The 25,940-nt window shown below is 36.9% G+C and overlaps 1 protein-coding gene across 1 annotated transcript in view; it reads left to right on the top strand.

Moving 5' to 3' along the window:
• The first annotated feature begins 8,288 nt into the window (after positions 1-8,288).
• ASXL3 (ASXL transcriptional regulator 3) overlaps positions 8,289-25,940 on the top strand; it is a 162,104-nt gene continuing 144,452 nt past the window's right edge. The window contains exon 1 of the mRNA XM_023741179.1: positions 8,289-8,365. Within this exon, the coding sequence (XP_023596947.1) occupies positions 8,310-8,365 (56 nt within the window). The 5' untranslated portion in view covers positions 8,289-8,309. The remainder of the gene's footprint in view (positions 8,366-25,940) is intronic.

Genomic DNA, 25,940 nt, shown 5'->3' with positions numbered 1-25,940 from the left:
CAAATATAGAGCAACTCAGAACATCTCCCCGAAATTAACTTAGTCTTTATGTATTGAAACCTGCTTAGTAGTGCTATAAACTGGGATACAGACCTGAACAAAAAGGCAAAGGTCATCAGTCTCGTGACACGTGCAGTGTAGCAGGAAGAATATCATTAAACAGGTAACACTAATTAATGACGGTTGTGCCAGATGCTACAAAAGAAGAGTACAGTTTAAAGCATTATCTGAGAGTTCATGAAAATATCAACTTGTTCGTAAGTGTGAGATTGCTAAGTGGGATTTGTAAGGTAGATTTTGTGTTTCTGGATGAGAAGCAGTTTAACTTAACAGAGCAAACCTCAGTGGCAAATAGGCTAGTCCTGTCACTTCTTAGCTGTGAGACCTCAGGGCTATTATCTTCTTAGAGGCTGCTTTCTTCTGTGTGAAGGAGGGTGAATTCTCAAGGCTATTACAGCGATACTTTGAGTATTAAGTCACACATTCATGATACTACAACAGCATATAATTTCCCCATAAAATGCATTCAAGTAGAATGGAAATTCTATCATCTTTAAATCCTTAACTAGTAACCACATATGCTAGGCGTGGAGAATAACCTTATTGAACTGTGGATACTGGGCTGTCATTTTTTACGTGATTTTTTTTTTCTCATCTGAATACTATCAGTGATCCAAATTCATGTTTTGCCAAAATGACATGGACCTTTGCGGTTTCTCAAGAATAGTAGAAATAGGGCATGTTAATATTTAAATCCAGAGTCCACTGTGATATATGTAAAGCCCCTAGAGAGGGCTTAGCGTAGAGGAGTGTTTAATAAGTCTTAGCTACTGTTATTGTATTTAAACATTGTCATCATCAATATAATCATGTATATGCATCCTTTTCTTCCACTTACCAACTTTATGACCTTGGACCAATTACTTCACTTCTCTGTATCTCAGAGAAAGATACTACTACCTCCTCTATGCATCTCAAGGAGGCCTGGTGGTGCAGTGTTAAGCACTCGGCTGCTAAATGAAAGGTTGGTAATTCAAATCCACCCAGTGGCTCTGCAGGAGAACGACCTGGTGATCTGCTCCCATAAAGATTAAAGCCTGGAAAACCCTGTGGGGTAGTCCTACTCTGTCACACTGGGTCGCTGAGAGTCAGAATCGACTTGACAGCACACAACAAGAACTATGCATTTTACCGAGCTGTTGTGAGGATCATGTGAAATAATGCATGCTGTATGAAAGAAACCAGAAAAGCAAACCTGTTGTCGTTGAGTTTATTCCAACTCTTAGTGACCTTGTAGATAGGGCAGAGTAGAACTGCCCTACAGGGCTTTTAAGGCTGTAATCTTTATAAGAGCAGCCTGCCACATCTTTCTCCCGTGGAGAAGCTGGTGGGTTTGAACTGCTGACCTTTTTGGTTAGCAGCTAAGTGCTTAACTACTGCGCCACGACGGCTCCTTTGCTGTAGGAAAGTACTTCATGATTGTGGAGTGATATATATAATTGCTTATGACTGTTAGAACCCCAAAATCATTTACCTTGGACATGAAACCTTACACAGCTGAACATTTTCTGAACTGCCGGTAAGGATTAAAAGAAGAGACACATCAATGTCAGAAAAGCAAGAGAGCCTGGGCATTGATAGCCATTTAGGATCCCACACATGTAAACATATATCATTGAAATGATTCCTAAATTGTGCAGATCTTTTTAATTTGCAATCAAATTAGTAAGATCTCTCAGAAAGTTTTACTTGGGGCCTGAAGGACCAAGATTTTAACTTTTAAATGAACTCTATTCTAATGTGTTTATCATAAGGATACTTAAAATGACTTTTCTGTTTGAAAGGAACCAAGGAAATCTTGGGTAAGCCTTAAAATGTTTGAGGTGCAGTGTTCCTGGACCAGAAAAGCGCTTATAAACCTAAAACAGGAAAATGCATTCTTAGCATGGCTGCTGTTGACGTCAGTTGCCTTCGAGTCGATTTTTGACTCATAGTGACCTCGTGTGACAGAGTAGAACTACCCCATAGGGTTTTCTCGGCTTTAATCTTTACAGATTGCCAGATCTTTCTCCTGCAGAACTGCTGGGTGAGTTTGAACTGCCAACCTTTCGTTTAGCAGCAGAGTTTAACTGTTGCATCACCAGGGCTCCTTAGCATGGCTAACCTGCTGCTGTCAAGATGATTACAACTCATAGTGACCTCATGTGACAGAGCAGAACGGCCCCATAGGGTTTCCAAGGTTGTAATGTTTACAGAAGCAGACTGCCACGTCTCTCTCCCAGGAAGCTTGGCTAGTACCCCTCAAATATTTGGCAACCCATCTATCTCCCTCTTTTTATCTATGTTGCTATGCTTTATTACAGTTTTTTCCCTTTTCTTTTTTTCCTACTGGAGCAAGTGAAAGTCTTGGGAAGGTGGTTTGTGGGATGAAACTGTCTTGTCTCAAAGTTGCATGAACCTAGACATCTTTGAGACAGATTCTGATATAGTCAGTCACATAAGTAAAGAAGGTGAACCCAGTGGTGTATTTGCCAATTCTGTGCATCTGTTCACATCCTCTGAAAAATAAATGAGGATCTATTTTAGGGAGGTATCCATTGCTAGGAAGGTAGTAGATTGTGTGTATGATTTTTGGAGCCGTAGAGATCCGCCTTCTGGAGAGCAATGTTAAATTTGAAATCTATGAGTAGCAACACAGAAAAAAGAAGGTAGATGAGAAATGAAGAGACTTTAGTGCATGAAGCAGAATCAGGAGAGATGCAAGACCCATCTCTAAGAGAGTGAAGTGGAATCACAAATATAGCTTCAAAACAGGAGAACCATTTGTTTTAAAAAGACAGAAAAGGCATTTTTTGTAAAGATCAAACACTTTTGACAGACCCTGATTTGTGTGGAAGACACAGTGATATCTGGCCAGTGATTTCTAATTCCAATCTTCTCTTGGCAGTGCTAGCTTTAATAATCCTAGCAATGGATATTCTTTGGGAAACTCGACAGTTTTAAAGGCCTGTTTTTGAGGAAATAAATTATAAAGCAGCTCAAATTTTTAGCAAAAAAGTTTCTTTGAAATGGACTAGAGAGGATGAGTTTTTAGGTAATGAAAATAATGTAGGAAAGAGAAAATTTGGGGCTCTTGAAAAGGAGACACAATTCCCACTATTTGCAAAAAAAAATAATTATGTACCTTAACCAAAAAATTCTGTTAGAAGTGTTAAGAATTCAGTCAGCTGTTCATATAGATAATAGTTACTGCAAATCAATGGTTTTCATATATATTAGTGATAAAATGTGAGAGTGCTAATGTCAAAGAGCCCATTCATAGTTGCAACTGAAAATATAAAACACTTAATAAAAATCTTATTATAGGTTATAAAAGAAATCTTAAACAGATGGAACAATGAGTATACATTCTTTCACAAGGTAATTAGATTTTTCATTCAGTTTCAATCTAAATTTCATCTGGGAACATAAAGAAGTGACTAATTAAAAATTTAAGAAGGAATAATGAGAGGAGTGTCCTGCCCAAATATTAAAGTACATTGCGATGCGTCAGCAAATAAAACAGTGGTGCTGCCACAGCAATTGTCTGAAAGATCAGTGGAACCTAGTAGGACCCTTGGAAGAGTCTCAAGGACAGTCATTTTCAATTTATTCCAGAGATCCTGAAGATTCCCAGAAGTGCCTTTAGTCATTATAGGGAGTAAGTATTGGGGGGCCCTGACTCTCTCATCTCCCCCCTCAACAAGACCAGCTCTGCTTTTTTGTGTTTATATATTGAGTACCCACAATTATATATTGGTTTCATGTTCAGAAAGATTTCATTGCTCTAATATTAATAGATGGTGAGGATGCCTCTCTCACCAAGTGTGGTTTATAAAACAAATTATGTTGGGGAAGACTTGGCTTAATAATTGGAGGTGGAGGCTTAAGCTGGTGCTTCAATTTGTTACAGAAAGATAAATTCCAAGTGAATTAAGAGATAAAAACATGAAAGTAGTTGAAAAAATACTGGTAGGTATTTATGTGCTCCTTGTTGTAGATTTTGTTTCTGTTGTTGGTTTGTGACTTAGGAGACCCCCATGTGTTACAGAAGAGAACTGCTCCATAGAGTTTGCTTGGCTAGTCTTTACGGAAGCAGATGGCCAGGCCAGTTTCTTCCGTGGTGCCGCTGGATGAGTTTGAACTGCCAACTTTTTGGCTACCAGCTGAGTGTAAACTGTTTGCACTGTCTAGGAACCTCTTTATGTGCTCTTCGGATAAAAGGAATTTCTAAACATAAAAGCAGTAGAAGTCACAATGAAAAAAGCTGATGCAATTGCGTATGTGAAATTGGAAAACTTCGCATATCTCCCTAAAAAATCCCAAACATAATGAACAATGGGGAGTAAATATCTATTATGAATGTGAGAAACAATGAGTATCATTCTTAATATGTAAAGAGCTTTTTACATGTTATAAGAAAAACAAATATACCAGATATATCCCATAAGATATCCATATGGAAGAAAAGTCTTTAGCTCATTAGTATTTACAGGAGTATAATTAAAATAACAATGAAATTTACTTGATGTATTAAATTGGCAAATGTTACAGAAATGGTAATGCTTAATACTGCCAAGTGTATGTGGTAAGAGGTAGATTCAGTCTCTCCTGGCAATAATGTAAATTGTTAAAATCTTCCTGGAAACACTTGGCAGTATATCAAAAGATATGACAAGGTTTACATCTTTTGATTCACAGTAATAATATTCTAAGAATATTGCATTCACTTTATTCTTTGCAAATATATTTTAATTAATCAAAATTTTAATTACACAACATAAATGCCTCTCTTAAGCGAAGTGTTAATTTAACAAAAACAAACCATTTGCCATGGAGCCCACTCCTGCTCTTGGTGACCCCGTTTGTGTCCAAGTAGAAATGTGCTTCATAGGGTTTTCAATGTCTGATTTTCAGAAGTAGAGTTAGCAGGGCTTTCTTCCAAGGTGCCTTTGGGTGGACTCAAACCACCAACTGTTTGATTAGGAGAGAGTACATTATCCATTTGCAGAAGTGTTAATTATGATCTCCTTTTGGAAAAATTCAAATTACATGGAGAAAAGTAAGACACTTAACAGTATACATATATATAATATAATCATCATTAGATTAAAACTAGTGTGTATGAACGAAAAAAAGACAGAAGGGAAACAAAAACATTAACAGTAGTTATCTCTTGACTGTAGGCTCCTGGATGTATTTTGTATTTTGTTTTCTTCTATGTAGGTATGAATTTACATTTTTCCAATTTTTATTGCCAGAAAACAAGGCTATTTTAAATAATTATTATCCACGGTAAACTTTAAAAGTAGATATCCTATTTTGTCACAATTGTGTCATTATTTCTGCCCAAGCCAATTTGAACCTGTATTGATTATGTGAAATATTTATTGGCCGTATTTCTATAAAATTTTTTATCATGATAGTGTTAAAGATGGTGAATAATCTTGCTCTCTTTCTTGCTTTATTGTATCCTTGACCCCAGTTTCTAAAGAGGTAGGTACAATGTGGAAAACAATTGGAGAAAGTTGTTAAATTCAAAACAAGTAATATATACTACGAAAATATATTCAAATACCAGTTGTATTTGATAATGTGAAGGGGGGTAGTCCAGAAAGTGTAATTTTATGAGACATATGAAACTGCAGTGCCTGACGGTCAAGAGATTGTTGGAGCAGTAGACAGTTGTTCTAATAATGTTTAAGCCTGATAGTTTAGGTTGCCGTTTTACTCTGAATGTGGCTTCTTCCTACTGTAGTTTTTTTGGAGTATGGCTGCCTTGTGAGTCTGATTCATGTCTCTGCCATGTGTCACATTATTTTGATGGTATCAGTGTTTTGTTCTGTGAAGGTAATTTCCCCCTATTTTTTGTTCTGTTAATGTTCCCACAGTTAGTTCAGTGAAGCTTGTTCGCACACAGGAGCCTCTCCTCCTTCTGTCTCCTTTCTCTGTCTTGCAGGAACTGAGGGTGGCTTCTGGTGTTTTATGTGGCTTCATCATTTCCTTCTCGCCTCTCATCCACTTCATGATGTAATTCTTGGCACTTTTACTTCCTTTGTAGAGTAGGATGTGATGTCATAGAGAAGGGGACAGGGCTATCCAAATTCTCTCAATTGCTGGGAGGAGCTGCCCAGGTGTGCTGAGGGGCCTGTACTCAGGAAGAGAAACAGGGAATCCTCCACAGTGAGTAACCCCACTTTCAAGTGCACCCAAATTTCTGTTAAAACATTGTCCAGTACAGTGGAGTTTCCTCTTCGGCCCTTTCTGGGTTTAATCAGTTTGCCCTTTGGGCACTCCCAGTTCAGCTCAGTGTTCTCCCTTCTCCTCTGTTTCCCCTCTTTCTATCCTGTGCCTCTCCCTTCTGGTTCCCCTTTTCCTTGCTTGCTTGTATATGTCTATGTCTATCGACCTTCTGCCCATGTCTTTTATCAGAGATCATTCGTGTTCCCAGTATTGCCTCTCATTTGGGGTAATGCCTACCCTGTGTGTAGCCCATGTGACCACAGCATCCCTTTTCAGCAATTCATAATTATGCGTTGTTCTACTTACAGTTCTTATTTTAAAAAATCTGTCAGCTTTTTTGTTTTCATATCTATTTCTTTTCCCTTTTTCTCTGTGATCTAATCTTTTCCCCTTTTCAGCTCTATGTGTGCAGTTTCCTTATTGCCCCTTCCCCTTCCCCCCCACCAGATATTTTTGCAGTTTATTCCTCTTCCCTGTACAGCTATGCCTATGTTTATTTTTATTTTCCCCCTTTCCCAGTTTTTTAGTTCAGCTCTCCAGTGTCCTCATCTGTGAGAGCCATTTTCCTTCTTCCCCACTGGTATAATGTTGCCATACTCTCCTCTTACCTCTCCCAGATCTTTATAGTGTAGCTCGTATTTCTGTATTCTGTAAAGAACTGACCAACTACGACTAATGGGCTGATCAGGATTGGGAAAAAAAATGAGGAAATTGCTGGGAAACAGCAAGGGGAGAACAAGAAAGCCATCCTAATGGGAAAGAGGGGCAGACTGTATGTAACTCATTGGAGGACCTTGATGGGCAGAGCTTTTGCTCGCGAAGTAGTTGAAAATTGGCCATTGGCAGTAGGAGAGATCACAGAGCTATTTTGAACAGATTTGGAAGCCTTTTTAATTTTTGGTTTTTAGGGTGGCCCTCTTAATTATTAAGAACAATGACCCTTATTGTATATAATCATAGATTAGAATCTTTAGAATCTTTAAATTGCATGGGGCCATGACTTGTGCATGAAGCTCCTGTACACCATCTTTAAGTAGGTGTCATCTACCCTTGGCGAGGAGGTCATTGTGAGGATGTGTGTGGACTTGGTTCTTGAACCCAAATGCAGTCCCTGTAGTCCATGTTGGTGAGCAGTGTGGGAACTGCTGCTTGCTGCTCTCACTACGTGTAATTAAATCCCTGGATAAATAAAGGAACTTGATTTCCTGGGTTGATGGTCTCATGCCTATGAGAATTATCAGCTCTATCCCATGTATTCCCCCAGCCTTTGTTTAGAAAACACCTCTTTCCCAAAAAAATAAGTAGGGCAGAAGGGGAGAGAAGGAAAATGAGACTCAGTTCCTAAAACTGAGATGGGCTGAATGGGAAGAGGAAGTGGTTTACTTGAATTTAATTGGAAAGGCAAAGGAAAGGAAACTGAGCTGAACTGGAAAACACACTGTGATGAGACACATGGGCTTCTGTATGCTTCTTTCAACATTTGGTCATGACTGTTTTTTTCCCCCTTATATTTTTTTAAAATATGAAAGAGGTTGATTATAATGTGAATCTGGTGAGGTTATTTCTGACCAGCGCTTTGTTTCCTGCTATTGGTAGTATTCAGGCTCCATGTTTCCAAGGTTCTGGAAACGTAGGAAACATTTTAACAACTTGTCAACATATCCACCAAAAAATATTAGCAATTTTTTAAATAAAGGAAATTATATTTATTTATTAACTTGGTTTCTTTAGGTTTCACATTTCCTTTTTTTTTTTTTTGGTGTGTATGCCTTTCTGACATTTTTGAAGAATGGCCCCTATATGTTGCAGACATTGCCATAAATGTCCAGGAAACGTTTGCATTCTTATTTTGGATACCTGAGCTGTGTGATGGGACCTCATTTTGACAGAACAGCCCCTTCCCCTTTAAAATTTTAAGCATATACTGCATGATTCACATGTTTTCATCTTGTATGGTTTCATGCAGTAATCTAGGAATCTTATGTTTATTTTTTTTTTAGGCACTAGAAAAACACCCCAACTCACCAATGACAGCAAAGCAGATCCTGGAAGTCATTCAGAAAGAAGGATTAAAAGAAACAAGGTCAGTATTCATATTTAACAATTTTTATGTTTTCATTGATAAATAATTGCCAGTAGTTGCAAAGCAATAGCTGTATCTAGATTTTGATATTGTAGTTGACTGTGTATTAAGTAACTACCTGAAAGTTCTTCTGTGGTTGTCAAAGATCTGGATGACCCAGGATTTCCTTGGAACTGCCTGTTAGCTTAGTAAATTACATTGGATGGATTACTAGAGAACGTACTTTCTTAACAAAGAGCAGCACTGTATGGCTTAGCCCCTCACTGGCGTTATTCCTATTTCTCTTTTCTCATAAGAGGAGATTGTGTTTCTGAAAATGAGTAGTGAAAGGGAAGCACTTTCACAGGCTTAATAGATCTCAGGACATAAAAACGAGCCTCCTCTGATAAAATTCAGAGTGCCGATGAATGCAATTGAACATTTAGTCCTCCTATATTTAGAATGCCTCTACTTGAAGTATCATTTATCAGCTGTTAATTTTATAAAAGCTTTATTGAGATGTGATTCACATACCATATAAGTCACCCTTTCAGAGTACCCAATCCAGTGGTTTTCAGTTTATTCACAAAATTATGCCATCATCACCACTATCTAAATTTAGAACATTTTTATCATCTCAAAAAGAAACCCTGTTCCCATTCGCAGTTACCCCCCATTTCCCTTCCCTTCAGCCCCTGGCAACCACTAATCTACTTTCTGTCTCTCTGGATTTGCCTATTCTGGGCATTTCCTATAAACAAAATTATATAATGTGTGGCCTTTTTTGACTGGCTTTTTTTCACTTGGCATGATTTTTCATGGTTCTTCCATATTGTGGAGTCCAGTGGTACAGTGGTTAAGAACATGGCTAGTAACCAAAAGGTCAGCAGTTTGAATACACCAGCTGCTCCTTGGAAACCCTATGGGGCAGTTCTCCTCTGTCCTATAGGGCTGCTACGAGTTGGAATTGACTCGGAAGCAACGGGTTTGTGTGTTTTTCCTCTCCACATTGTAAAATGCATCAGCACTTTATTCCTTTTTTATGGCCAAATAATATTCCATTGCATGAGTATACCAGATTTCGTTTTATCCATGATGATCCTTTATTTTTATTTATTTATTTAACAGTTTTGGCTATAGCCAGCAATGTAGACCATATAGATATTACACAAGGTCTAAAAAAGAGGATTTTGTAGGTTAAAATAACCACAGTGTTGTCATATGTGCATAAAATCAGCATGAGATTGTTGACCTGGAAACCGCGGAGCATACAATAGTTGCGACTTGGTGAAAAACTAAACCCACTGAGCTACCTTGTGAATGTTTTGACTGATACCAAGACAGTGCTGCAGAGGGAAATGAATATTCTTCTGAGGCTGCCTTTTCCTAAAAATAGGCATCATCTATAACTCCTATAACTGTAAAGCGTACATAACGTCGACCTCTAGTTGTTTAAAATGTATCTTTTGACGTAGATCCCTGAATGTCACAATCTAGTGTGGCGTAGGACGCCTATACTGGAATTTCCATCTCTATTTTGAGCATTTTTTCTGCCTGTCCTGTAGAAATAGCCTGAGCTCTTGTAACACCACTGGGTTTGCAATAATTGTTCCCCGGCAAAGTGGAGGCAATAACAGGAAGGGAAGGTACTGATGGTGCCTAACAGCTCCGTTAAAGGAGATCCTTTTCTTCTAAACCAGATGTCAGGGTGAGGGGTTAGGGAGACCTGGAAATTAATTTTCTCCTTGCTCCCTGTCAAAAGCCCTGAAAATATTTATGCCATTGAGAAAGCATTGGAAATGTCTGCGCTATGGCCAAAAGAAAAGAGGGGGTAAGAATCTAAGGATACCAATTCCTGTCAAGTACAGGCTTTGTGCCAGAGGAATCTGCCAACACAGACATAAAAAGCATCTCCTATAAGCAGACATTTGAAATTTGTTCATTAAAATATTCTTCTCCAGCAGCCATTGTCACAAAACAATTTGTGTGTTAACTGTTTAGTGAGAAATTAACTTGCTCTGTAAACTTTCACCTAAAGCACCATAAAAAAAAAAAAAAAGGATATTCTTCTCTATAGGAGTGACTGCGCTGCTCTCGGCTGGTTGTTAGAGACCTTGAGATATAAAATTCCTGCACTGTTGCACTGAACAGCATTTTAATTACACTTATTACTGTAACAGTATTATTTCATATTTTTTCAGAATGCTGGTCATCCTAGAATGGTGTATTAAAGGTCCTTATGCACACATGGTTAACAAACAGCAAAACAGGCCAACCCGCTTCTTTAAAGCGTAATTAAAGAACATTGAAATAGGAAATATAACCTTCTATTCATTTAAATAGGTCCCTAGGTGATGCAGACTGTGCTTGGCTACTAACCAAAAGTTTGGTGGTTCAGACTCACCCATAGTGCCACACCAGAAAGGCCTGGCAACTTGCTTCCGTAAAGATTATAGCCAAGGAAACCCAATGGAGCTCAGTTCTACTCTGTAACACATGGGGTTGCCATGAGTCAGAATCAAATTGACAGTAATAGATATTCCTCTGAATGTGCGCTCGCCTTGCCCCTTCCACCCCTAGACACCATCGTGCCCTTCTATAGAGGAAGAAAATGTTTGTTGTTACAAATACTGATGAACAAGTATACTGATACTAAAAGTACCCGCGAAGAATTCATGTGTTGAAAGGAAGGGAAAAAGGCAAAGAAACAGAACATGGTTCTATTTAAGTTCTGTTCTGTAAAATCAGCTCTGCATTGTCAGATGACTATGCATTTTGTGTTCTCATTTCTTTTCATTCTGTTTTTATAAATCTCAAGTGTCCTGTCAGTCGATGACCTGCTCCTTATGTCTGGCTTGTCTGTGTCTATTCTTCCCCTGTTGTTTTCTAGTTTATTAGAATCTTTAAAATTAAAGTATATAGATTCTGAATGAATTTTTGAGGCTTTCCCATATGTTATGCATGTTGTTTTAGGGCTTAGGTTCCGACATCTAGTTTGCCTACTTAATGTACTGTTTTGGCACCTTCCAGGTTCTCAAGTGTTTTCCAAATATTTAAGGTAGCTGAATAAATGAAGTGTAACTATGTATTTTTCTTAAGTAATGTTAAGTTTAGAAAGTCTGTCATCATAAGGTCAAGCATAGCTGATTAATTTCTAGGTATTTATTAATGATGTCTTTTTTAATAAGTGCAGGTCTGTGATATGCCTGATTCAGTACAGGGAAGTGATTGTGAACGTTTCTTATGTGGCTGTAGCCCTCTGGTGGACTGCTTTATGGATGAGAGGTGAATATTTCTAGTCTCCTCAAAGCAGTCCACCAGTCCACCTAGCATTTCTAGAAAAGAAGAGATTAGGTCGTTATCCATCATCATTCCAACCTGGACTTAAGTAAGGCCATGTGTTTCAAGTACTATGGGGTACTTCATTCTCCATGTGCCAGGTCAGGCTTCCCATAGCATTGGCCTTGCTGTATTATAATTTTGTCCTTGAGTGTCTTCCATTCTGGTCTGCGAACTCTTTAAAGGCAAGGTAGCTCACACTGTTGGCACTCAGCACGGACTCAATAAATTTGTGTTGAGTAGATGATCTTCATTCTCAAGATGTTAATTTCCTGGTGCTTAGTGACGACTTTGTTTGCATTCAGAGTTAGAACCTTCTTTTTAACATTACATGTTGTTTGTTATCCCAGTCAATATTTTTTTGTTTTAAATAAAAAGGAATGTAACAATTTTGCAGGGATCCTGATAGTCTCCAGCAAATTGACTATGAACAGGTACGGTTATTCTGCGGTTGCTTGTTTTCAAACACTGTAAGAACCTCTAGTTTAAATATACGACTTGCAGTAAAAAATACACTGATAATTTTGGTCAAGCTGATGTCGATATTTGAATATGTTTAGTACATGTGATATTTTATTTGATTAAGATGAAATTCTTGACATTTTATGCTATCTTCCTCTTTTCAAGTAATGTACTTTAAATATTTTTCATTGTGGACATGATAAAAAGAGAACAGCTTTCCAACATCATGTTTTTTGTGTTTTCTTCATATTTTTGATGTAATGTGTAGTGTATGATTAAATTCTATTTGGAAAAGCCAGACTGAAATAAGTCCTATCCGTGTGCTTTTTCAAACGATATATGAATATTACTAAGTTATCAGAAGAACATGTGGATTTTGTTGAACAAATTAATAATATGATCATGGCATGATTTTTTTTGACCTAAAACTTTTTTTTTTTTTTTAATGAAAATGCATTTGGTAAGTTTTACTTCCTTTCTCTATAATAGAAGATTTTTATCAAAATAATTTGGTTCTGATATACCTATACATTGCTTTGCTAAGTGAGTACTTTCAGGCTTCTGTTGCTTTGTGCTTATGGATTGTCAGTGAGCGATCAGATGTAGCTCTTTGGAATGCTTCTAGATGATTAGAATCTTATAATCAGTCAAGTAATTATGTTTCTTCTATAAAACCAAAACCCACTGCCGCCAAGTTGATCCTGACTCGTAGGGACCCTATAGGACAGAGTAGAACTGCCCTATAGGGTTTGCAGTGAGCGGCTGGTGGATTCGAACTGCTGACCTTTTGGTTAGCAGCGAGCTCTTAACCACTGTGCCACCAGGGCTGCTTGCTTATATAGAGGGGAATAAAATGTAGTATTCCAGTTTTCTACTTTTTGTGGATGGATATTTGATATTCCTGTTTGGAGTACTTAGCTGAACGTTCCTACTTCCTCAGGTAATAGGGTACTACTGTAGAATATGATCTTGTCTGCAGTAATTAAAAAGTAGGTAGATAGAAAAAGAAATAACTCCAGTTACCAGGTTGCTTTGGATGATTTTTGGGGTGGTTCTAGTTCTGCTTTTGATTTTCTTTTTCAGAAGTTATTTCTTTACAAAGAAGACTGAGAGATCTTTGATGTCTGAGAATGTGTTTTTCTCTACTCATGTAATTTTTAATTAAAGTGATTCTTCCGAAGAAATGTATGCTCTGTTATAGGGGACATACCCAGGGCCTCCAAGGTCCTAGAGTGAGGCTTGGACACTTACTTAGTGAGAGCAAAACAACCATCCGTCAGCCAAGTGAGGAATAATTTTCTATGTGTTGGGCATTATTATGACAAAATCCCTGTTATTACTGTAGCATGAACTCTGATACAGTGTTTATATTCTTTAATAATAGGTAAAAAGCTTTCTAATGGAGGTGAGATGGTCATAAAATAGAAAAACAAATTAAAAAACAACACAAAGCGAAAACAAAACACCTCTGTTGGGTTGGAGCAACCCAACCAGCCAAACAATATTTATGAGGCACATTTTTGCAATGTTATAGATGCCTTACTGTACAAAAATCTATATTAGCTTTCATCAATTATTTATACAGCAGCAGACTATAATTACATGTCACAGTAGGGAAATTTTAAAAATTTTATAAACAATCTCTGTTGTGTTTACTGTTACTGAAAATATGGACATGTTTTTGATTTTGCAGTGTGGAGCATGCAGTGACAACCTTAGATTTTGCAATTATTCTGGTTTCAGTGGGGAAATTTTTATTCCCACGGATAATTCATGGAATGAATTTTGTTTTTAGCTACTTGTCTTAAGGCTTTTTTATGTTTTCTGTTTTGCAACCTCTGTTATGATATGCTGAAATTAAGATCTCCACTTTGTACTGTGGTTTATTAAAGATGTTGCATTTTTCTAGGAGGAAAAATGTCAGAAAATTCTATTACCATCTATAGTGACAATAAAATTTCTTGGCGTTTCTCTTGGTGAGATTTACATTTCTAATTAGTGCTGTAGGAGATGATTCTTTCTCACTGCTGAAATGTTTTGTCTAGAGATAAGAAAGAAACACAGATAATTTCTATTGCAAAATCAATTCTTATCTCCAGACTCCATGTTGCTATCCTTCCTTCCATACTGAAATGGTGGTCTAGTTTGTGTTGGGCCATTTTAGAACTACAGTATTAGCTCACAGTGTCAATCCTGCCATTTGTTACATCTGATTCTCTCATTGGGTGAATGGTGTGCAAGGTCAGCTACTTATAGAGGGATGTACATGACAGTGATGTTACTAAATACGAGCACAGGGCAATCTGCATCTATTTGTGTGTGTATATGGTTGTGTGTGTGAGTGTGTATAAGCAAGCCTCTAGGATGATCTAGCGCTTAGTTGACATAAAAATTGAACTTGTCATCATTACTCAAACTAGAGATTCAGCCAAAGTCATTCTTTATTCTCTTCTCCCAGACCTCCACGGCCAGTCAGTTCTTGGGCAGTGTTAGTTCTATGTCCTAAGTACTTCTTTCCTTCTCGGTATCTCCTGCTCTTCGCCATTCGTCAAACACTTACTGATTCTTACCCTCATTATTGCCGTCTCCTTATCTGGTCTTTTCTTTCCACCAGTCTCCCTGTTTTCAAATCCATTTATTCCCTCAAACAACCATTATCATTTATAGCAGCAATTCTTAATGATAATCCATCCTATTCCAAAGAACATATTCTACCTAGTAAGTTATGAATCTAAAGCTACTGTCAGTTGGATGTTTGGTGATAATTAGATGAAATCAAGTATGGTACTTTTTTCTAGTTACATGGTAGCTGGAAAAATGCATGATGTCCTGATAATATAAGGTCTGTGAGATGAGTGATGAAAATATACATTATACATTGCAGCTGGATAAGATTTTGATAGATACTTGTAATCTGGTCATTTTTTATATTCATTTGGTATCCTTCAAATATAATACAACATTCATTTAAAATTGTGTTGGTTGTTATTGTAAGTTTTTGTTTCTAACTAGTTTTATAAATTAGTTTTAAAATCATTGGTACAAAATTTATTAAATAAGTCATATTTGTACATGCATATCACTAATTGTTTAAAAATAACTTTATAATATGGTATTTGAAAATATAATGATCTAACATTAGGCTTTTTTTTCCCTTAAAATTACTTCTTTTTTTTTTTCTTGTGGTGATAAAATGATTACAGTAATTCTTGATGTAATTCTTCAGGATTATATATTACTGCGGAAACATTTGCTGAGCTAAAAAATAACTATGGGAAACATTGCCCTACAAGGTCAGGTCACAACTCCTTAGTGCAACCCCAGTCAACTCTGATTTTGGACAGTTTTAAAGCCTTCGTAGTCAAGCATATGATATTGTAGCCACAGTTGACCGTTTTCCTTTCCCTGTGAAGTTTCTCTCATTATTGCGTCACGTTTTGCCAAATAGAAGTAGAACCCCACCAGGCATGCATGAAGTGTGTATTGTTTCTGTGTGTGTGTACATCTGCACGTACACACACATGCAGTTGTATGTACACACTTGTGGTAGTTCTTGCATTGTTCTTTAAGAGGCCATACAATTCGGTTGCTGAGTGGGAAAGAGACACTTTTCAGACAGCATGCCTCACAGTAACGTAATAAGTTTGGAACACAACTCTTCCCTGTTCCCAGATTGAAGTCATATTAATAGTAATTTAAGATTTGGAACTTAACATTTCCAGAATTCATAGGATGCCATAAGAACATTTCTAGAATTTTGAGTATCTGATTCATCTAGGAGGGTGTTCATAACAATATGCTTAACACAGTACTGTACTTCTGTTTTTGCATAATTTTTTATATGTTATTCCTAACATGTAAACTAATGAAATACTTGGTTTAATAAATTTCCTGTCCAAGGATAATGCGTATCCTCACATAACATAAATTGATTTGGATTTTATTTGAAGCCCTTGGTAAAAATAGCTATGGTGACTGCATATGACCCTCAAGGCATCAGTGTCCACTTAGGTATTCAGTTATAGCTAAGAAATTGTTGTTTCTTGAAACATCTTTTCATTCTGTCAGGCTTTCTCCATTCTTCCAAATAATTGAACAAAAAAGGTAATTTGGGTGATTTTAGCTTTCTCAAGATCTAGGTATAATTTATTCCCAAAACACGGAGCATTCTGTCAATATTTCAGTGCAGAAATAGAACCAGAAATGGATATAAAATTACATTGTTTCTGAGCCTTTTTACGTATCACATGCAGGTGAAAATCTTTGGGGAGGAAGAGGCATTTAACTGGGGTGATTTTATTTAATTTTTTCTAAGTGGTGCTTTTCTCTGTTTCCATTTTATTGCTTGTGCTTTTAATTGCTGTATGCCTAAATGATTTTAGTTTTGCTTCGTTGTTTTGAACTGACAACATAATTCAAATGCAAAACAGTTGATGTGCTGACATTGAGACTTCTTTTTATAGTTGATTTTTTTTTCAGAAGGGATAAAAATCAGGATTTTGTTGAGCCAGATTTTCTAAAAGCTACAGTATGTAACTCCTAAGAGTAAGTCTTAGTTCTTTTGGTATAACTAAAGGACTTCTATCCTGTCCCTCCTCACACACCCACACAAAGTCAAATAAATAATTCTTGACTGGAATTCTATCTGAAATTCAGGTGATTATTCTATTGACTCTTTTTTTCTTTTTCTTTTTGGTTCTATGCTGTTTTAAGTTAAGGCCTGTAGGTCCTATACAGGACCTGTATATATGGTATCAGCTCTCTCTTCAGTCTGTTAAGAATCATATTCAGGGCAGGTTGTCAATTCTCAGGTGTGTATGTACAGCTGTGCCAGTTGCTCAGTGGCCAAATTAGAGGACATCAGAGAAATTAAAGGTTGGAGAGAGAGAGATATCATAACATGGAGTTAATAAATTAAATACCTGTCAAGTGCCTGCTTTGTGTTTACTATGTTAGGCCCTGGGGGCCTTGTAGAAATGTAAGGCATATACTCATTCCACAAACATTTGAGCCTATACTATGTTCTTGGACTGTAGAAGGTGCTGGGGTTAATATAGATGAATACAATGTAGTCCCTGTTTTTGAGGATTTAGCAGTGTGGTTCCAGGACATTCTTCTCGCCACTAATACTCTCCCCACTAATACACTGGGCCGTTTAATTGGGTCTTTTAACCTCTGCTCTGTGAAGCATGTCCTAAATCTAGTACATAATGATTTTCTTTTCTTTTTTTTATTTAGGAATTTCTAAATTCTCTCTTGAATTCTTTATAAAATATATGATATTCCAACATGTCAAGAAATAGTCTTTCCATCCTAAATATAAGCTCATTATGGTATGGAATTCACCTTTTTGTATCCATTAATTTGCTTGGTATGTTAAGATAGCATGTTTTATGTACTGTCAAGCAAATTAATAGATAACAAAGATTTGAGTAGGGGCTTGATGATGAAAAGAATATCTAACATTTATTGAGCATTTACTTATACTGGAAGGTCCCTGGGTGGTTTTTGTGAATTATCTTAAAAAAAAAAAGTACAACTACTTTGAGGTGGGTAGGTATTATTATATTTCCCATTTTATAGATAAAGAAACTGAGGCAAAGGATATTAAGTAACTTGAGAAAGATCATCTAGCTACCAAGTGGCAAAGCTGGGATTTGTTGTCTAACTCAGAGCCAGTTGCTGTTAACCTTTTTAAACACATATAGCCCCAGCCTAATACAGTTCTGAGTAAAAAAAATACGGGTTATAAGATTCTGTTAAAGTAAACGTTCCCCTAGCCCTTTGAGGGAGGGAAGCAGCTTTCCTGGCTGAGTGTTGTGTCTTGTATATGACTCACTGAGATCAAAATCTGACCTGTAGATAGATGTGTTGAGAATCTTTTCAATATATAGCTTAATTGTAGATAGTGTTGAAGGGTGAAAGAAACATTTTTATAACCATCTAGCTTTGGAGGATTCAAAACCTTAGGAGGACTTTAACTGTTAACGCTTGTCAAATATGAGAAGGATAACTTTACTTTGAGTGAAGAACTGGGCTAATGGATAGCACCAAGACACACTTTATTTTTTTTTTTTAACTTTTTTTTTATTGTTGTAGTTTAAATGAAGTTTACATTTCAAGTTAGTCTCCCATACAAAAATTTATACATACATTATTATGTAACCCTAATTGCTCACCCCATACTGCGACAGCATACTCCTCCTTTCCACCCCTGATTCCCCATGTCCATTCAACCAGCTCCTAACCCTCTCTACCTTCCCATCTCACCTCTGGACAGAAGCTGCCCCTTTGGTCTCTTGTATCTACTTGAGCTAAGAGGCACACTTCTCATGAGTATCACTTTTTGTCCCACAGTCCAGTCTAATCCCTGTCTGAAGAGTTGGCCTTGGAAATTGTTTTAGTTCTGGGCTGATAGAGAATCCAAGGGCCATGGTTTCCAGCATTCCTCCAGTCTCAGTCAGACCATTAAGTCTGGTCTTCTTACTAGAATTTGAGTTCTGCACCCCATCTTTCTCCTGCTCCGTCAGGGACTCTCTGTTGTGTTCCCTTTCAGGGCAGTCATTGGTGGTAGCTAGGCAACATCTAGTTCTTTTGGTCTCAGGCTGATGAAGCCAAGACACACTTTAAATGTAACTTCTTACTGTTTGTTTAGAGGATAATGTTGGGAGGGAGGGAAGCATACTGTGGGTGATGGGAGAACTAAGGACTTCATAGAACTGTCACCATTTTATTGTTGGTTTTGACATTATAGATTGAAATTCTTGTTCCTTGGGAACTCTGCTAAACTGTGACAAAATGTAGTTAATCCAAAAGGCAATTTTAGAGGGTGACAGTTAAAACAATTGTAGAAGCAACTTGTTGAAAATAGATGAGATTGTCTAAACTACATTTAGGTAGTAGTCGTCAATTTGACAGCAGTGGGTTTGGTTTTTGGTTTAGTTGGAGGCTAAGTTGTTAACATTGTTCTTTGCTATAGAGATGCATCTAGAGAAAGAAAAGGCCCTGATGAATGTGAGTATAGTTACAGCTGTGGAAGCAGCATCACTGCATCTTCTAGGAAGTTTTTTTGAGCGGACAGAATCAGAGACAATTTACTATTGTGTGTAATCTGTGTCTGGATCACCGGTCCACCTCCTGTCATCTATCCATTGCACTCCTACTGGGACATATAAAAACACCACTCTTTCCTTCTTACTGTGATTTTTTTTATTTTTACAAAAGACGTATGTAACACTGCCAGATAGAGAATGTTCTCCTTTAGGCCACTGTGGCTAGCCTGAGTTCATGACTTAGTTGTTCTCTCACATGTCTGATGAAATACAACAATTTGTATAGTGATTATTTTTTAATTTGTTGCTTAATTTGTGTTTATCGAAGGTGACCTGCTAGCTGCTAGATACAGAAAAATGGCATTCATGAAGATTTGTTGGAACAGGTTGTTGCTATTGGAAGAGTCTGAAGAATGGCTCAAATCTTAAATTTGTAAGTGTTAGGATTAGCAAGAATCACTTTGGAATCCCCCACCACCCCTGCCCGAAGCAGGAAAGTACTGAATCAGGTACACAGCGAGTACTATATAGAATTACTTAAAACAGTTTGTACCTCTCATTTCTTAATATTAGAAATATTAACTTGATTTTTCAAATTATGTATATTTTAAAATTGCTATTCTTAAGATGCTATTGCTTTGAGTCAGCCAATTATAATTTTTAATTTTCAAAGTTTTATAAATTGGTTTGTATAGTAGTTACAGCGGCACAGTCCTGTCTTCTTATATGAAAGCGATAGGGAATAGTCTCTGAAGCATTTTGAGTAACTTGGAGCAGATAAGTATCTACCATTTTAAATCCAATCTCCCTCTCCCCTGTCTTCCAACCATCTGGTTACCCAGGCAATTGCTATTCCTTATTAGACATGTGCCTTTTCAATAGGAGAATAGTGGGCTGAGTAATTCGTAATAATTCCTAATAGCTGAGGAGTTACATCCTTTGGTGAAGAGAAGGTCAGGACTAATTTCCATAAGGAGCCGTTTACTGCTGTCATTACCATCCCAACTTTAAACCATGCTTTTGAGGATTGAGGACAAGCTTTCTTTTTAAAACAGAAGGCATTCTACGAACATTAGGATGTGATCTAAGACGTGAACGGCATTTAACTCAGAACTATAACATCTCGTTTCTGGTAAGAGCTTTGTAGGTCATATAGTTGTAAACTTTTGTTTTACAGGTCATTGCACTAAGACTTAGAAAAGGTGACTGAGTCGTCCACAATAATAGAGCTAATGAACATTTGACTCATCTTTAAACTTAGAAGAGGGTGATCATTTCAGAATTTGAGAAGAATATGCACAAACCTGGTAGTGAGCAAAAGCCAGAGCAGATAAAGAAAATAAGATAAATGTTCTTTGCTAAGGTACTATTAGAAGGGACATGTCTTACAATCGTTTTTCCTGACGCGTGGGGCTTTCATTGATCCAGTCACCCTCCATTACCTGATTTTATTTGCCTCCAGTAGCACATATTTGTAAAACTGGTGACAGGAGTTAAGGGGTGCAGGAGAGATTTTACTGAAAGTTATGCTTCAGATGGTGATCTACAATTCTTGAGTCTGGTCTCATTGACTCCTTGTTGCCATCAAGACCTTGCCCAAAGGAGGACTAGGAGGAGAACCGGGGAAGGCGCTGTGGGCTTCCTTTCCTGCCTCTGTGTGCTGATGTAGAGAGCCAGTGAGCTCACTAAGGCACAGCACAGGCAATGACAGTCTCACAGGAATAGTTAGTTTTCTTGGATAGTCTTATTCAGCTACTCTATGGCATGCATGTAATAAGAGGATGAGATATATGAAGAAAGGGAGAATAGATGCAAAGGGTACATCCAACTCCCATTGTTCTCTTTTCAGATTTCCCCACTGAACTCTTCAGCCTTCTCTGTACCTTCATTTATAATGTGATCTCATTTTTATGTTTGCACATTAAATTTTCCTTCTCTTCCCTATAAAAAATAAAATGAATAGCAATTAAATATTCAAATATAATAATAGTGTGATAAGAAATCATGGCCTGAAAAGTCCAGTGGGGAAATGAAACACAGTCTAGTAATGTGAACCTACAGCAAAAGTCTAGTTTTCATTTATTGATTCTTTTTCTGACATGAGTAACTCATTTGAATTTTCTTTATAATCAGATCTTTAGTATATCAGTACAGCATGGGTTATATATAATGATTATTTTGCTGATAAAATGAAGTTTAAAGCCAAATAGTGTTTGGAACTATCAAATTATTTTTGTAATGAATTCATAATATGTTGTCTTACTCTTCATTTATAAAATGATGATATTGATTTCTACTCTTTCTATGGCCTAGGGTTGTTGTATAGATTAAATTTTAAAAATAGCTTTGAAAGCCTATTACATCTGTATGTTGCTTATTTTATTAAACACTTTAAAATTAATTTAAATATTTTCAGATTATTTTCTTGGTCTTTGAGAATTGAGATCCGAAAAATTACCTTTGATTTTTATTTACTTTATAACATACCCTACTATGTAAGCTAGTGTGTAATTTTGACAGGTATCAAGGAGACCTAAAATAAGTGAGTTCATTTCTGATGTTACTGTCTGAAGGTAGGTTGCCCAGGAGTGATAAGATAGCTTTGTTCCACCGGGCCATCCATGGAGGCATCATCTGTCTGTCTGGTTGCTCTGCCATCCCTAGGATTTTGTCCTCATCTCCCCAGTCTAAGATGGTTTGCCACCAGATCGATGTCCCAAGCAGCAGACAGAAGAAGCAGCACACTCAGTCCCTGTAAAGATATGTTCTGGAAGTTGAGTGCATTACTTCTCCTCATGTCCCACTGGCCAGATGCATAGTTACATTAGCCAAAAGGGGAGCTGGGGAATGTAGTCTTTATTGTAGGAGGCATGTTCCCAGCTAAAATGTGAGGGGATCTTAACTGTAGGGGAGAGTGGATATTGGTGAACAACTACCAGCCTCTGCCATACCTATTTTGGGCTTGAGCCATGGTAGTGCAGTGGTTAAGAGCTCGGCTGCTAACCAAAATGTTGGCAGTTCAAATCCACCAGCTGCTCCTTGGAAACCCTATGGGGTAGTTCTACTTTGCCCTATAGGGTCGGAATCGACTCGATGGCAATGAGCTTGGTTTGGTTTTTATGCTTGGACTTGATTCAGGTTAAATGTATATTATCATTTTTAATATTTGAAAAAAAATTGCCAATATTTTTGCTTTGATGCAAATGTCCCATATGTTTTCAGGGCTCTGTGACTCCGCTCAGCCTGTTATGACCATCATCATTTCTTGCCCACTTTCAAGGCCCAATTCAAGTTTTACATACTGTCTCTTCAGTGAAGCATTTAACTCCTTTAGCTTCAATTCATCATTTTATCCTTGTTATTCTATGATATTTGTAACATAATGTGTATGTTCCTTTGTTGTAGTATCTAACAAACTCTCAAATTTTCTCTTGTAATAGGATTGCAATTTCCTTAATGATAGAGTTCATGTCTCATTGATCCTTCTGTTTCCCATGGTGCCCTTCACGTAATAGGCTCTTGATAGTTTCTGATTGAGTGGATGGAAATTTGAATTCTAGCTGTATTTCTGCTCCTAACATAATGTGTTATCCTGGATAAGTCACGCAGTCTTTTTGTCTTTCCAGTAAAATGGAGAAAATTATAATGTCTGATCTACATCACAAAGCTATTATAAAGATAACATAATTTGGAAAATATGCTGTCAATTGTAAAATATTTGATTTATGAGAGTTCCCTGCTTTCTGCTTTATTAGGAATTTGGGGAAAGTTAATCAAGAGTGAATGGGTTATAATAAGTTATAAATATACTATATTTCATGGTAGTATTTTGGTACATGAACTTGTTTGTGTTTAAGTAAGAAATATATTACCTACTACTTATTTTTTTTATCTATAATTTCAAGAGAAGTTAGAAAAGGGATTCTGGTTATTATTCTTAATTCAGTTTCCATGGTAAGACTTAAAACTATTTTTACTTGATGAAGCAGAGTTGGCATTGTTTTTAATATGATGTATGTCATTGAGAATGTTGGGCATTTACCACATAAAGAATAAGAAAATGATTTTTCATTAAAGGAGATGCTTTTTTAGGATTTTATTTATAGCTCAGAAGGCGTATTTCTCTAGCTAGCTCTCACACTTAAGCCACTTTGACCTCCTGAATGTACACTATTGATATAATATTTGCTCTGCTTTCCCACCCTCCAAACTTGTACGTGTTGCAGTGTACTATCCTGACAGTATCCTCTGCTAATTATCTAACCAGTATGTTTTATGGAGCAAAGAAGTCTTTTAAAATTGTGCATACGCATACTGTTTGAATTTATTTGACATTCAATTATAAAGCTTGAAGTACACAAAATGAAATTTTGGAGAACAGATTTTAGTGAATAAAACCTCTTTGTTCTCTCTTATGAGGTCTGTATTTAAACATTCAGAAAATAATTCTTTCAAAAATCTATGTCATCATTTGTGTACTTCTGTCAGTGAGATTCTTACACTTATGGCTTGTTTAATATTTACTGAATGTTCATAATACACTAGGAGTTTTCCATTATACTGAAGTAGTTTTCCTACCTATTAAACTAAGTATAGAAGAAAATATATTTTAGTTGTAATGATCTGATTTCCAAGATTCTTGTACATCATATATATGCTGATGCCTTAGCATCTGTTGGTTGTTACCATGGCCGCCACCGTGATGCCTGTTTATCATGTAAGTGGCAGATTGTCACCTACCCTGGTAAACTTTCTCCAGAGTTCCCAGGCAGAAATATGGTTTCTTCTTTTGTATTCCCAGGGAGATTTTTAGCATACTGTTATCACAGTTCTTTTTGTTTACACTGTCTTTTCTCCCAGCTAAATTATACATTCCAAAATGGCTAATGACATCTCTTATGCATGTTTATATATTCTCTGTAGTTCCTGGATCACAGTGACAATCTCAGTAAATGTTTATTTGATTGAACATGTTTTACTTAAGACATCTTTAGCCAACATTCGTGTAAGGAATGGTTTGAGAAGAGTCTAGTACTTATTCTACCATGGTCAGATTCTCAGGTATGTAACAGAGAGTCAATATGTCAAACACAAGGACCTAAAATTTTAGGAGGAAAATCACTATATATTGTTAAGCACCAGGGGGACTCTAAGTTTGAACTGAGCAACCAAGTGGTCTTTCCGTTTTTCCACAATATTTTCTCAGTTCTTTGCCTATGTGAGTCATTCATTCCTTGCATTATCCTTTGTGAGAGACACGTTACCTTTTTATGAGATGCAGTGAAGTTAGTGGAGATTGTCTAGAAAAAAAAAACGAGTATTATCTTTGGTGTAAATCTTGGGCCCAAACCTTTCAAAATGGCTTCCGGATATTTGGCATCAGCAGAATAGTTGACTTGGGAATCAAAGTATATACTGAGTGGATAGGGGAGGCAGTGCTCCTAATGGACATGTCCAAGCTTTCTGAACAGACCAACCGTACAAGGATGGGATGAGTCTGACCAGTAGAACAAGTGAAATGGAGATTAGAAAACAATTCTATTAGTTTTAAATGGAAGCATATAGGGTGAGCAGTCAAACAGATAGTCACTTGCTGGATGCAAATAATAGTTTAGGGTAAGTACACAGAAAATGCTGCAGTAATTTAACCTATTTGATTTGATTTTATATACATTTTAGTAATAGACTAACTTGGTAAAATATTGTGGTAGGATTGCAAGTTTTAGTTTTTAGTGTTAGTTGAGGAGAAAGGAGCAAACAAAAAGGAAATATAGTCTTCAATTTTTATGTTGTAATAAGGGGTGCAGGAAAATAAAAATAAAGGCAGTCCCTGGGTTACGAACTTGACCCATTCCTGAGCGTATCTTTAAGAATTTGTAGGTAAGTGGGAACAGTTGCATACAGTTCTTAATTAGCCTTACTTTAGTGTAAGAAAATCTTCCAAGCCTTTTCAATGATTTAAAAGCTGCATGTGCAACAAGTGAAGGTGATTGAGATGAAGAATTTGTGGCCAGTAGGGGTTGGTTCAAATGTTTCAAAGTGAGAAGAAATTTACATAACATTAAAGGGCAAGTTCTAGTTGTCCATTAGTCGGACGTTTGTAACCTGAGGACTGCCTGTAGTGAATTGTCTGGTTAAACTTGGAACACTCTATGCAATGTCTATCACTTTGTTTCTAAAAAGCCAATTTGTTAAAAAGTAAGAAGGAAAACTGATTTTTTTAAATTGGTTTGAATTTTTCTTGCTTCTTAACATATAATAGGTGCAGGGGCGCCCACTGATCATTTTTCATTGTTCTTACCATTTGAAATTGTCATTCACTCAAAGGGTCCTGGTACTGTCTCCATGATAAGCGAGTGTTCAGCCTAGAGCTCTTTGATCATTAGAGTCTGGTAATGCCATCAAGATGGCAGTAGTTAGGACAATGAAAGTGGTATCCACACACTGGGGAGGCAGGGCATGTTTTGTCATATCAAGTGGAGCTTCAAGGGTTAATCAACCATTGCTTTTCCATCTCCTAAAAAAGCCAAGATGTCTTTGAGAAATATCAGAATAGTTTGTTCTTGCACACAAAGTTTAGAGCTTCTGGCATTGTTTTTCCAACTCCTAAAAAAGACAAGGCTATTTTTTGTTTTTTTTATATCAGAATAGTTTGATCCTGTATGCCAAGTTGAGAAGATTAGCTTTAGAAACCAATATTGTGTTTTTCTCTCTTCCCTTCAGGACAAACTATGTTTCATTTG

This window comes from Trichechus manatus, unplaced genomic scaffold (assembly GCF_000243295.1).
Source record: "Trichechus manatus latirostris isolate Lorelei unplaced genomic scaffold, TriManLat1.0 scaffold00175, whole genome shotgun sequence".
NCBI lineage: Eukaryota > Metazoa > Chordata > Mammalia > Sirenia > Trichechidae > Trichechus > Trichechus manatus.
This window is presented reverse-complemented; position numbering and strand designations above follow the sequence as displayed.